Source organism: Equus przewalskii, unplaced genomic scaffold (genome assembly GCF_037783145.1).
Source record: "Equus przewalskii isolate Varuska unplaced genomic scaffold, EquPr2 ChrUn-10, whole genome shotgun sequence".
Lineage (NCBI taxonomy): Eukaryota > Metazoa > Chordata > Mammalia > Perissodactyla > Equidae > Equus > Equus przewalskii.
Genome location: NW_027228747.1, coordinates 4268364 through 4282077, shown reverse-complemented (window position 1 = coordinate 4282077; position 13714 = coordinate 4268364). Strand labels below are relative to the sequence as shown.

General features: G+C 40.1%; 1 protein-coding gene across 6 annotated transcripts in view; it reads left to right on the top strand.

Moving 5' to 3' along the window:
* The first annotated feature begins 3737 nt into the window (after positions 1-3737).
* The window catches only part of RPRD2 (regulation of nuclear pre-mRNA domain containing 2), an 89111-nt gene continuing 79134 nt past the window's right edge, over positions 3738-13714 (top strand). For all 6 annotated transcript variants that reach the window (XM_070607126.1, XM_008514908.2, XM_070607121.1 and 3 more), the window contains exon 1: positions 3738-4549. In XM_070607126.1, the coding sequence (XP_070463227.1) occupies positions 4345-4549 (205 nt within the window). In that variant the 5' untranslated portion in view covers positions 3738-4344. The remainder of the gene's footprint in view (positions 4550-13714) is intronic.

Below are 13714 nucleotides of genomic sequence, written 5' to 3'. Positions count from 1 at the left end.
TAATTCAAGCATTCTCAATGGGGGCAATATCATCCCACAGGGGAAAAAATTGGCTCTTGGGGGATGGAAAAATCTTAGATATCACAATAGTTTGTGACCCTCCAAAGCTCAACTGTACCTAACAAAATTTCATTTCTTATTATTTAATTTCTCTCATTCTAGGGTATGACACAAGCAGCAATGACATTGAGTTCCTGGGAGACACACAAAATGCTTGCGAGGTCAGTGCTACAGAACTATGAGAAATAGATGGCTGTGTTTGGAGAACTCTCTCCCTCGATTGCCCTATTTTAAAGTCCTAACACAGGAATTGGCCTACACATGACTATTGGCTGTCATGTACTGCCTTGTGTAATTGATTCTCAGTGCTTCTGCATATGACTTGGGCTTTAAGAAGCAAATAAAAATAGTTTATATTTTATTCTAGAAAAGTTATTGAATTCATCATTAACTATGTCAAATGCTGAGAAGAAAAGATGTCAACAATATCTGAATATCAAGTGGCTAGCAATTTTCTTATGTCGAATAAAAGTTAAAAGTTCAGGGGCTGGCCCAGTGGTGCAGCGGTTAAGTTCACACGTTCTGATTCCCAGCAGCCCAGGGTTCACCGGTTCAGATCCCGGGTGCGGACATGGCACTGCTTGGCAAAAAGCCATGCTGTGGTAGGCGTCCCACATATAAAGCTGAGGAAGATGGGCATGGATGTTAGCTCAGGGCCAGTCTTCCTCAGCGAAAAGAGGAGGATTGGCAGTAGTTAGCTCAGGGCTATTCTTCCTCAGGAAAAAAAAAAAAAAGTTAAAAGGTCACTAAAAATTTTTAAGAAATTTAATTTTTTCAATTACTTTACTTTTGCTGGAAATATAACAGTTTTGGATGCATTTTAAAACAATGATTACATTGTTATGTACTTATATATAAATTGCGAATTTGCATATATAATATGATAAATTACTATTTATATAAATAAATACATTAAAGTTTACTCAGCAAATACAATTATAAAGTTGTTAAATATTAATAGTTTTTAAATTTTTAATTTTTTTTATGAGGAAAATTGGCCCTGAGCAAACACCTGTTGCTAATCTCCCTCTTTTTTGCTTGAGGAAAAGTGGCCCTGAGCGAACATCTGTGGCAATCTTCCTCTGTTTTGTATGTGGGATGCTGCCACAGCATGGCTTGATGAGCAGTGTGTAAGTCCATGCCCAGGATCTGAACCTGTGAACCCCAGGCCACAAAAGCAGGGCATGCAAACTTAATCACTATGCCACCAGGCCGGCCCCTAAAAATTTTAATTTTTAACTTAAAGATTTTAGTCATTCTTAATTCTGCATTGAATAAAAAGAGTAAACTTCATGCTTTCTGTTGTATAAAGCACAGATATACATACGAGTATGTAAATAGATATACAGTATATCTGTGGCATTAAAATTTCATGGGGCCAGACCAGTGGCATAGGGGTTAAGTTTGCACGCTCTGTTCCTGCGGCAGTGGGTTGTTGTGTTCGGATCCCAGACGTGGACCTACACACTGCTCATCAAGCCATGCTACGGCAGCATCCCACATACAAAATAGAAGAAGATGGGCACAGATGTTAGCTCAGGGATAATCTTCTTAAAGCAAAAACAAAAAAAAAGAGGAAGATTGGCAACAGATGGTAGCTCACCAAAAAATAAAATAAAATAAAATTTCATGAGGGTTGGGGGGATTAGGAAAAAAAATCTAAAAAGTATCTTTAGGGGCAATGATAATGAAAAAAAGGCAGGGAAACACTGTTCTAATTGCTCAGGTCAAAAACCTTGGTGTCTTGGGGCCAGCCTGGTGGTGCAGCGGTTAAGTTTGCGTGTTCTGCTTCTCAGCGGCCCAGGGTTCGCCAGTTCAAATCCTGGGTGTGGACATGGCACCGCTTGGCACACCATGCTGTGGTAGGCATCCCACATATAAAAGTAGAGGAAGATGGGTTTGGATGTTAGCTCAGGGCCAGGCTTCCTCAGCAAAAAAGAGGAGGACTGGCAGTAGTTAGCTCAGGGCTAATCTTCCTCAAACAACAACAACAACAACAAAAACCTTGGTGTCATACTTTACTCATTTTTCTCATACTTTCCTTAAAGCCATGAGCAAACCTTTTAGCTCTACTTTCAAAATATATCCAGGATCTGACACCATTTCTCATTATCTTTTTTGCTACCACTTTGAAAAAGCCACCATCATTTCCTCATCTGGGTTATTCCAAAAGCCTCCTTAACTGGTGGCTCTGAAGTCTATTTTTAACATAGCAACCAATGTGATCTTTTAAAAAGATCACCACGTAACCTCTCTGCTTAAAAGGGCTCCCCATCTCAGGGTTAAAAGCCAGAGTCCTTACAGGGGCTTGCAAGGCCCTACTCAGACTCTCCCTTCACCTCTCAGACCTCATATTCTACCACTTGTCCCTCTCTTAGTGCCACACTGGCTTCCTTGTTCTTACTCTAATATGTCAAGACATTCCTGTTTTAGGGTTTTTGCAGTTGCTGTTCCTTCTGCCGGCATGTTCTTCCCCCCCTCCCTGATATCCACTTGGTTACGTGGTTCTCAACATTCAGATCAAGTGTCACTTCCTTCCAGAAGCCTTCCTGGATCACCAAACCACCATTCGCATTCCCATACAGGATCACACACCATACCCACTCTCTCCTTTACCCTGCTTCATACTTCTCCATAGAACCTCTAACTCTCTTACATATATTTGTTTATGGTCTCCTGCCACTACGCCCCAGAAAGAAGGAATTTTTGTCCGTTTTGGTCGCTATTTCCCAACATCTAGAACAGTATTTGGCACAAGACGTTCAGCAACTTTTTTGCTGAATTAATGAATACTAGATATGAGCTTGATAAAACAGGTTCCCTGCATCAAGAAACGTGAGTCTACTGGGGAGACGTAAGAGAATTAAAATACAATACGTAATTGGATGTGTTCCCTGGAACACAGGAGCCTCCAAATCTGCCCAGAGGATTTGCATAGGCAGATACGATGGAATGGTTAATCTAGGTTGTGCTAATCAATGTAATAGCGAAAGCTCTTGTAAACTATATTATGCAATTGTCAGATTAAATCACCACTGGTGAAGATGACATCACAACTTGCCTTTTATTGTTTCCTCGTCTCGAAAATTTTACAGGGAAAATTTTCGTTTCACTTCATTTACTTCCTCTTCCTATAATCCAAATAGTCAAGCGGCTGTGAGTGGTATCGTCCAAGGGGAGTGTAAAATATTGTTCGGTCTGGGAGTCTGCGTAGTGAATGGCTAGCAGGAGCTGGCGCATGCGCATCCTGTAAGACACTGCAAGATGGCTGCCAGCCACTTTGTCGCGCGTCGGGCTCTCGAGGACTTAGCAGCGGCGGCGCAGGCAGCGGCTGCAGCCGCCAGAGAGTAACAGTGTCCGTTGAGCGGTGGGAGTTTCCTGGCCCTGTTGTGTGAGCTGCACAGCCTCAAGAGAAAGCCCTCGCTAGGAAGCAAAAGGCGGGGCGGAGCGGTGAAGCCCCTCCCCCAACCTCTCCTTAGTTTGACCAACTCCCTCACCCTTCCCTCCCCGTTTTTCTTCCTTACCCGCTACACTCTGGTCTACTGCGCAGGCGCACAAATAATCAAAGCGCCTCCTTGGCCCTTCGGGCTTGCGGGCTCCTGCGCGCGCTTCTCATTCTTCTCCCCTGATTGGCCGGATCGCCCCGCCATCACGCCTCTCTCTGCTTTCTAGGTTGAGAAGGAAGCAAGGGGGGGGCGGGGCCACGTAGCGCGTGCGCGATGCTGTTGCCGTCCCTTTGCTGCTGTTGCGTTGCAAAAAAAATCCTGACTAGGTAGCTTTGGGCCTTCTCTGTACTAGAGGATCTAAAGGCGAGAGAAAGATTTCTGCAACTGAAGGGGCAGTCGGGTAGTATTACATTTAAGATATTAACGCCCGCCCTTACAGGAGTAAGTGGGAATAGGAGTGGGGAAGGGCCTTAGCGTTGAGAGCCGAAGAATATAAAACCATTAGTTTCGCGGCCAGGCATTTTGAGAGGCTTTGCAGGACCTGTTTTTTGCGTCTTTCTGCTGTGATTACTGACTGGTTTAAACACGACCCCTTAGAACAATTCTGATAAACGTTCGAAACGCGCAGCCCCTCCTTGCAGCGTGTAGGAGCCGCCGGCGTGCCCAGCTGCTGGCCGTCCAGTCCTCCCTCCAGAAGAGCCGAGCGCGTGCACCACCCCACCCCCTGGCCTCCCTCCCCACCTACGGCTTTCACGCACTCGCAGTGATTGTTTTGCCCGCTCCCGCCGCCGCCGCCGCGGCCGCCAGAGGAGCAGCAGCGCTTGTGCAAACCGGGAAGATGGCGGCTGGCGGCGGCGGAGGCAGCACTAAGGCCTCCTCCTCGTCGGCGTCTTCGGCAGGGGCTCTGGAGTCCTCGTTGGATCGAAAATTCCAGTCGGTAACTAACACCATGGAATCTATTCAAGGCTTGTCGTCTTGGTGTATAGAGAACAAGAAACACCACACTACCATCGTCTACCATTGGATGAAGTGGCTCCGGAGATGTGAGTGTTGGGGGTGACTAGGGAAGGGAAGACTGGGGAAATGGAAGGAAATATTGCCCGAAACGTTTGGTGTTTTCCCACGGAGCCACTGCATTCGGTTGGGGTTGTTCCCATTAAAGCTTTGGCTCGAGTGTTCCCAAACCCAGACTCCATTTGTAGCCAGGGTTGCCCTGAACTGCAGGAGGTTCATTATTTCTTGAATTCTTTAGCTGCTGACTTGGTGTGACCTTGGGCCATTGGGCCCAGATCGATGGAGGTTTACGTATTATTTCATTTCACAACCTTGTAAGGTGCTGTTGACTTTACTGAACCTTCACGTTAATTGTCGCGTCCGTTTATTTCTTATAGGCCTTGACGTGTTAAAGATCCCTGGTTTTCCTGATGATAGCCAGGTTATGGTTTAAGCAGTAGTAGTCCACCTCTTTCGCTGGAATATGTTGGACTGCTTTATTTTTCACTGACCTGAAACTTGTGATGTGTAATAAGGGCCTTACCTGGATGAATGTTAAGAAGTAACATGAGCTCCATACAGAGCTGAGGCGACCACCTGGGGGGTTTCCCTGTACCTGTGTTAGCTGCAATAAAATCCAGCCTTCTTGATACTGACCGGAAACAACTGTAGTCTGTATCATCACTAATATCTTAAATTGTAAAACAAATCCGGTTACTTTTTAATCGCTTGAAGTACCTTTTTAAATAATTGAGTTTGGTTTCATAGGTGATCAAAACAGGAAATCAAGAAATGTGCTTTTTGAGTATACGTATAGTGCTTTTTTGCCTAGTTATTGCTTTTTTGTTTTCATGGGGAGTTTTTTCCACTTCGCTGCTATACTGCAAAAAAGAGGTCTGTTAAACTGTCAGGAAGCATGAATTGTTGGCAAAAGATTTCAAATCTTTTAGGAGGAAGTGTGGAGAAGTCACTGTTGCTTCCCGCTGAGAAGAGGTTAGCCCTAAATCCATATATATCTATTTGAATTTTAGGTCTTTTGTTGCTTCCTGTCTATGGCATGTCGCCAGTGAGACCCATTACCCACTTATTATTCTTATTCCACTTCTGCCATTGCCCCTGTAGTGTTTTGATTTGTGTTTACCTTTTAGGAAACAGATGGGTAAAACCTGCCAAATCATGGACTCCAAGCTTCAAACCATTTGTGTACCAAGTTACTGTTGGGACAGGTGTTTTGTGGCTCTTTGAATAATACTTGCTGAAAGGGTTGTAGAACCAAAACGGGATTACTTGTATTTACTAACAGCAGATTGAAGTTACTTTCTTTCCAAGAGGTAAAATTAGAACATACAATATGAAATGTGGTAACAGTCATCATCAAAGTCTCACATATTAAGTATCTGCTGTATGTCCAGCCCTCTGTTGTCATTTGCAATACGTCTATTGCATTATACCTTAAAATAACCCCTAGTAGTGGATGTTTTAAATCATTGATTTACAGATGGGCAAACTAAGGCTCAGAAATGTTAAGTTGCTTAAGGTTACACAGTAAAGTGGTGGAGTTAGGATTTGACTCCACCATATCAGATAACAAGGGCCACATTTAACTTTGTAAAATAATGTTTTCAAGATTATTCTTTCATGTACTTGGTACACCAGTGGTAGCAAGCAGTGCTCATGTGAGCCTGAGGGCATATTCTCCTTTTGTTTTAAAACATTTTTACTAAATTATGTGAGCATTTAACATTTCCTACCTTTGGGCTCTGGTGCTTTAACTGTATGGTTAGATCATTTGCATGAATAAGTTAGTCCCCATCCCTGCCTTGTGGCATTACAAATGACAATTACAATATTTTGTTTTTTTCAGTCAGCAATAATGAGATGTGTTGGAGCCAGAATTTTTCTGCCTCTGTTGTTGTTGATATTGTGCCTGAGCTTATTTCCCTTGTTGATATCTTAAGAGCAAAAACATGATTGCTCTAGGAAGACAATACTTCATTTGAAGTGCACTATCTATAGCTTATATAGTTAAATGCTTTTGGCTTTCTAAAAACCTGAAAAATTTTTTTCCTAGTTGAATGGAACTTAACTTTCTAGAATGGTTAAGGGTAGTTTGTAGTGATTTTGTATTTACCTTTAATGAATATTGTCTATCTTACTATAAATAAAGTCTTTTGAAAGAAATATTCAGGAGAGTGGCGAAGGGCACAATGAAAACAGTTTATGCTTGGGCCTCATTTTCATTTAATTTTGTATTTCTTTACAGTTAATATTACTTTAGTTTGAGTTTGGTTTCTAAGTCAGCTTTAGTGAAGTAGATGTCTTTGGCATTCCCAGTCTTTTTTATGTCCATTTTCTTTCTTTTTTTTTTTTCTTTTCTGCTTTTTCTCCCCAAATCCCCCAAAGTACATAGCTGTATATCCTAGTTGTGGGTTATTCTAGTTGTGGCGTGTGGGACGCTGCCTCAACGTGGCCTTATGAGCGGTGCCATGTCCACGCCCAGGATTCGAACGGGTGAAACCCTGGGCCTCTGAAGCGGAGCGCGCGAACTTAACCCCTCGGCCCCTGGGCCAGGCCCTCTGTCCATTTTCTTGATGCCCCTTTGGCTTCTCTTTTTCCTTCTTGCATCCGTGATTTAGTAATTTATATTTAGACCTCAGTGTGAATTTAAGTAACTCTGTTAAGCTCTTCCAGAGATATTAGAGACTTTTGTTCACTTTGAAGGAACTAATTTAGAGAAGGCAAGTAGGCTTCCTGAAGATATACTCCATGGGTGGGTTCTACTGATTTTATTCAGACTTTGAATTTGTTTGACTGAAGCATTCATTGCCGTCATTTTTTAAAGTTATCTTTCCATAACATAAACAGCTGTCATTCCTGTGCTTTGAAGTCGTGGTATCCCATTGGAAAAAGCTTAAGGTCTAAGCTTCTTTACTATGGTCTACAAGTTCCTACACCAATCGCCCTGTCTGCTGTGCCTCAGGCTTCTTCCAATCTTGTCTTCTCATCATTTAGATCCAAGCTCACATATTACCTCCTCAGAAAGTCCTTCCCTAATGACCTTATTTCAAGTGGTCCCTTCAGTTGCTTTCTATCACATCACTTTATTTTCAGTATGTGAAATTACTGTATTTATTTGTTTGTATGTTTATTGTCTGTCTTCTCCCACCAGATGACAGGGCTATGTCTTCTTTGCTGCTGTATCCCCAAGCAACTAGAACGATGTTTGGCACACAGTAGTAAGCAATGAGTAGATATTTGCTAACATAATTCTGTGAAATAGTTCATCAAGAACTGAATTGTTTTAATTTCTGCTTATCAGAAGGGAACCTTTATAATTTAGGGAAAAGAGATGGTAGGTGTGGTTGTTGGCACGTTCAAGATAAGGCTCTTACATGGACCTGATGTACAATTTGACCAGATTATCATTTGTTTACTTCATTTGTCCCTCCTAATTTTTTTTTTTTTTTGGAGGAAGATTAGCCCTGAGCTAACATCTGCTGCCAGTCCTCCTCTTTTTGCTGAGGAAGACTGGCCCTGACCTAACATCTGTGCCCATCTTCCTCTACTTTATATGTGGGATGCCTGCCACAGTGTGGCTTGCCAAGCGGTACCATGTCCACAGCTGGGATCCGAACTGGTGAACCCCGGGCCGCTGAAGCGGAATGTGCACACTTAACCGCTGCACCACTGGGCTGGCCCCGCATAAAGCTTTTTGATTATATATCATATGTATACAAATGAGTAATACAGGTGAACTAGATACAGATTCTAACTTCGAGTTCCAAAATGAATTTTGCTTATTAGTCCCTAGTTTACATTCAGTTCTTTTAACAAATATTTATTGAAAACCTACTGTGCCAGGCACTGGGGTTACAGCAGGTGAATAAAATGGAGAAAAAACATTTGCCCTCACAGAGCTTATACTCTAGTAAGGGGAGACAAATGACAAAATAAGTAAAATATTAAATATATTCGAAGGTAAAAATATAAGAAGTGCTACACAGAAATATAAAGCAGGGCAGGAGGATACAGAGTGTTATGGGAGCTTGCAGTTTTAAATTAGATGGTAAGGGAAGGCCTCACTGAAAAAATGACGTTTGAGCAGGGATGTGAGGTATTAGGCACTATAGATACGGGAGTGTGAGGGGAGAAATACAAAGGTCTTGAGGGTAGAGTGTGCCTGGTGACCTTAAGGACAGCAAGAAAACTTTTGTGGTTGGAAAGTAGGAGTTAAAAATGAGGATTAGCAGATGAACTCAGAGATCATGCTGGGTTAAGGTTGGGAGGGCAGATAACAAAGAGTTTTATAGGCATTGTAATATCCTGAATGAAATGGGAAGCCATTTGAGCAGAGGAGTGATGTGAACTGATTTATGTTTTTAAAAGGTCATTCTGAGCGGCTGGCCTGGTGGCACAGCAATTAAGTTCGCATTTTCCGCTTTGGCAGCCTGGAGTTTGTCGGTTTGGATCCCGGGTGTGGACCTACGCACTGCTTATCAAGCCATGCTGTGAGAGGCATCCCACATATAAAGTAGAGGCGGATGGGCACGGTTGTTAGCTCAGGGCTGATCTTCCTTTAAAAAAAAAAAAAGTCATTGTGGTTGCTGCACTGACAGGGATACCAGTTAATTGGCTATTGTAGTAATCCTGGGCTAAGATGTTGGAGGTTTGGATCAGGTTGTGGCCAGAGGAAGTGTTAAGAAGTAATTTAATTATGGATCTGTTTTGAAGGTAGATCCAACCAGATTTCTAGATGGATTGAAACATGGGATGAGAGAGGAGAGTAATCAAGAATCACTCTGGTTTTTGCGTGAGTCACTAGAAAGAGTTGGCTTTTATTGATATGAGGAAGGCTGTAAGATTTGGGGAGGAAGATCAGAAATTTACTTTTGAATATGTTAGGTTTGGGTTGTCTACTTTTAAAAAGTCTTTATTAAGATAGAATTTACAAATGTAAACTTCACTCATTTATAGTGTACAATTTAATTGTTTTAGTATATTCACACAGTTGTGCGACAGTCCCCACAGGATGTTTTAGTGTGTAGATTGTCTTTAGAGCCAGAGGCTGGAAGAGATCTATCAGGGATTAAGTGTAGATAGGGAAGTGTAGTAAGATAGGGTAATAAGTGTAGATAAAGAAGAGGTCCAGAGAGAAGGTTCTGGGGCATTCCAGCATTGTAGATACCCCTTTTTCCTTACTTGGTCTAATGTGTTCCTGGCTTTGGTTCTTTTTGAGTTTCAAGATAAACTTTATCTCAGCTCCCAAAGAAGTAATGAATTTGTTTTGACTTTGTGAATGTTTCTACTCTTGCTTTAGGCTTAATGGCACATCTGGATTAGTTACGCAAAGATCTGTTATAATTCCCGATTGTAAAATTAGTGCATAATCGGTCCTCTCCCCTTTGAATGCCTGGGTCACCTTTTCCTCATTCCACTGCCCTGGGTTCATAGAGATGTGGATAAAATTTTCCATGTTTCCTGACAATGTTTCAAAACATGGAACTAAATTATAATGTATAATTATTGTAATGGTGTATACTAAATGAGCCTTTTTACCTGTATTCTGAGACTCTACAGGCAGTTGCTGTGTTCTTCATTTAGCTGTTTTGTCTCTCAAATGCAGAAGGGTGGTATTATATACATGGCCCTTGGTGGATTTGAAGCAGTATGTAAAATATGATTTCACTATCCATCCCGTAGAGTGTAGAAGGAGCTCAGAGACCCTAGTAAAAATTCCTCAAAAACTTAACACTCTTGTACAAACCAGCTTGACTGAGTTTCTCGTCTATTTTTCAAGGAAACAAAAAGTAGTTGGTGTTTTGTAGTGCTTTCAAATTCCACTGCCCCCTACAGATTTTAATTATAGAACACTGGAGAAATGCACATCTTGTAGAGAAAGTAGTAGAACCTAGTTACTCCTTTTGGAAAAAGGCAGCAATTCCATCTGTGCTTTAGAACATTGAAGTTTTTCTCGCTAAGATAAAGATAGTTTTTTTTAAAGTATCTTTTTTTTTCTCTTTGAGAGAAACATTGAAATAGAGGTTCTTTGATGAAAGAAATGAAATGTTTAGTATGCTGGGTTTAAATTTTGGTTGTGAATTTTATCTTTGGTTTAAATTTTATCTTTCCTTCTCACTCTCTCTTCCTCCACTTCACTTTCTAGTGATTAGTTTCACTCTGTGGTTCTTTGGTCCCCACTAGCAGAGAGAATTTCTTTATTACCTTCTAGTAAAAGTTGCACTGTTAGACGGGGAAAGATCTTTTAATGTTAGGAATTATAATTTACCATTTTTAACTTTAAAAAGACCAGAATGGATCCTCTGCTGTTTTTGTGTTCCCTTTACTGTCATGATAGTTTTAATACTATAGCATAATGCGTTATTTTAAAATGATGATCTCTGTGTCCAGGAGGCAATCAGTATTACTTAAGTTATTAAAATTTCTTTTATTGTGTGTTCCTATATCCAAAGATACAGAATTCAGAAAATGAATTTAGAAATATCGAGTGCTTGCTGTATGTAAATCTCTCTATTGGGTGCTGAGAGACTTGGAATTATAAGGAATTTAACATTTAGTAACAAAGATAAGAATTGAACAAAAATAACTGATTCTGTGGAGTATGATAGTATGAGTTTTTATATGCTATAACAGTTTAGAAGAGGTATCACTTTTTTGTTAGAGTGAAGATGTCATTCACTGAGCACACTTCCTAGGTATCATACAGGTATTACCTGTAATCCCAACATCAGCTCTGCAAGATATGAGTTATCCCCACTTAAAAAATCTATAAACTGACCGGGGCTGGCCCAGTGGCACAGTGGTTAAGTTCGCATGTTCCGTTTCCTGGCAGCCCGGGGTTCACTGGTTTGGATCCCGGGAGCGGACATGGCACTGCTTGGCAAAAGCCATGCTGTGGCAGGCGTCCTACGTATAAAGTAGAGAAAGATGGGTATGGATGTTCGCTCAGGGCCTGTCTTCCTCAGCGAAAAGAGGAGGATTGGCAGTAGTTAGCTCAGGGCTAATCTTCCTCAAAAAGAAAAATCTATAAACTGAGACTCACAGAAGTTAATTGATTATTTTGAGGAAATTGTCAGAGCATTTATAGCATAGGAAAAGGAAACCATACCTGGTTTCACGGTGGCTAAGCATAAGCTTAATTTTGTTTTGTTTTTTGTTTTATATAGGCAGAAGGTGAGAGTGAGTGGAAGAAAGAAAAGAAATACAATGGATTCAAAGTCTGAGTTGCTTACAAGTACTTTGTTATTATTTAACAATGTTCTTTATTAAATTTCCAGTCATTAATGTAGTTAACTTCATAAATATATCACTAATAGATTTGATAATAAATAGCTAACATTTGCTGAGTTCTTATCGTGTGATCTCACTTAATGTAACAATTTACGAGGTTAGTACTGTATATTTTTATTACTAAGTCTATTAGTGACATATATAAAAATTAGCTATACTGATGACAGGCAAAATAGTAAAGAAAACGTTATAAATTATAATAAGAGAAGTACTTGTAGGATCAGTGAGGTAAAATAAATTGTTCAAGGTACAGAGCTAGTAAACAGTAGAGCCAGGATTCAAATCTAAGCAGTCTTGACTCCCGAGTCTACACTCTACCATTGTGCTAGATCGCTTCCCACTTCTTTCAAAGTTTTTTGGTATTTTGTAGTGTTCCATAGGCAGTGTGGAGTAATTACTATAATGGTTCCCAAACAGCCTTGTGCCTGTCAGTTTTTTTCCAGCTTTATTGAGATGATTGACATATAACATTGTATAAATTTAAGGTGTACAACATGATGATTTGATACATGTATATATTGCAAAATGATTATCACAATAAGGTTAGTTAACACTTCCGTCACCTCACATAATTACTTTTTTGTTGTTGTTGTGAGAACGTTTAAGATCTACTCTCTTAGCACCTTTCAAGTAAATAATACCATATTGTTAATTATAGTCATGATGCTTGTATGTTAGATCCCCAGAACTTACTCATTTTATAACTGGAAGTTTGTATCCTTTGATCAACATCTCCCCTTTTCCCCTACTCCCTAGCCACTGGCAACTACGTTCTACCCTGTTTCTCTGAGTTCGTGTGCCTGTCTGTTTTGATGATTTCACTGAACTGCAGAATTGAAAACAATTCATTAATTCATATATAGCAATAAATTGAATATAGAAGCAGATATGAGAACCTAGCTGTCTTCTATTAAGCCAGACATTAAATAGACTTTCAAAAATGTAAAACAGTGCTCCTCTCCTCACTAAATTTTTTGGTTATGCAAAATACAGTTATTTTTTAATAAAAATGTGTATAACCTATTAACTGTAATGGTTTTATTATTGTTTTTAATGAATTAATAGAAATTTTAAATTCCCAGCTTTAATTTCTGATACACTAAATAGTGAAGATATAACCCACATAAACGAAAACTCAATTTTTAATGTAAAGGGATACTGAAACCAAAAGATTTGAGAACCATTGCTTTGTAATATAGAATGACCTTTATCAAGTTTCTACAAGGAACACATCCGTTGTCTCTCATTTTAATACTCCATGTTGCCGAGTAGTTTCCAGACTTTATTTTATCAACCATTTAATTGTTATTATTTTTTACTTTGTGAGACCATAAGTTTGTCAACTTTTTATTTTGCTTACTAAGGACGTAAAAATACACTATCATTTATATTATCACTACCATTTTGTAAACTGCCACTTTATATGAAAAAGTTGCCTTGATGTCCTTGTCTTTCAGGTCTTAGCTCAAATGTCATCTCCTTAGAGATTGACCCCCTTATCGTCCTAGTCAAAGAACTCACCCCCTTTCCCTCCTGCCCAGCATTCTCTTATCATATCACCCTATTTTATTTTCTTCATAGCTCTTCTCATTATTAGATACTATCTTATTTATTTGCTTATTTCCTGAGATTCGTGTTACTCCCCATCCCCAAATAGAGTGTAAGCCCATGACTGCAAGGAATTTGCTTTATCCACGAGCATATATCCACCTTGAAGATGGTGTGGAACATAGAAAGTGCTTAATTGATGAATTTTTCTTAACTCGGAGCCCAGACAACACTTTGAGAATTGCTGCTAAAGAGGTTATACCCAGTTTTGTTAGATCTACGTATGTAGGGGGATATATAGTATTTGTATAGTGATTAATTGGCAAAGAACATGGGCTTTGGACTCCAAGAGGCATTAT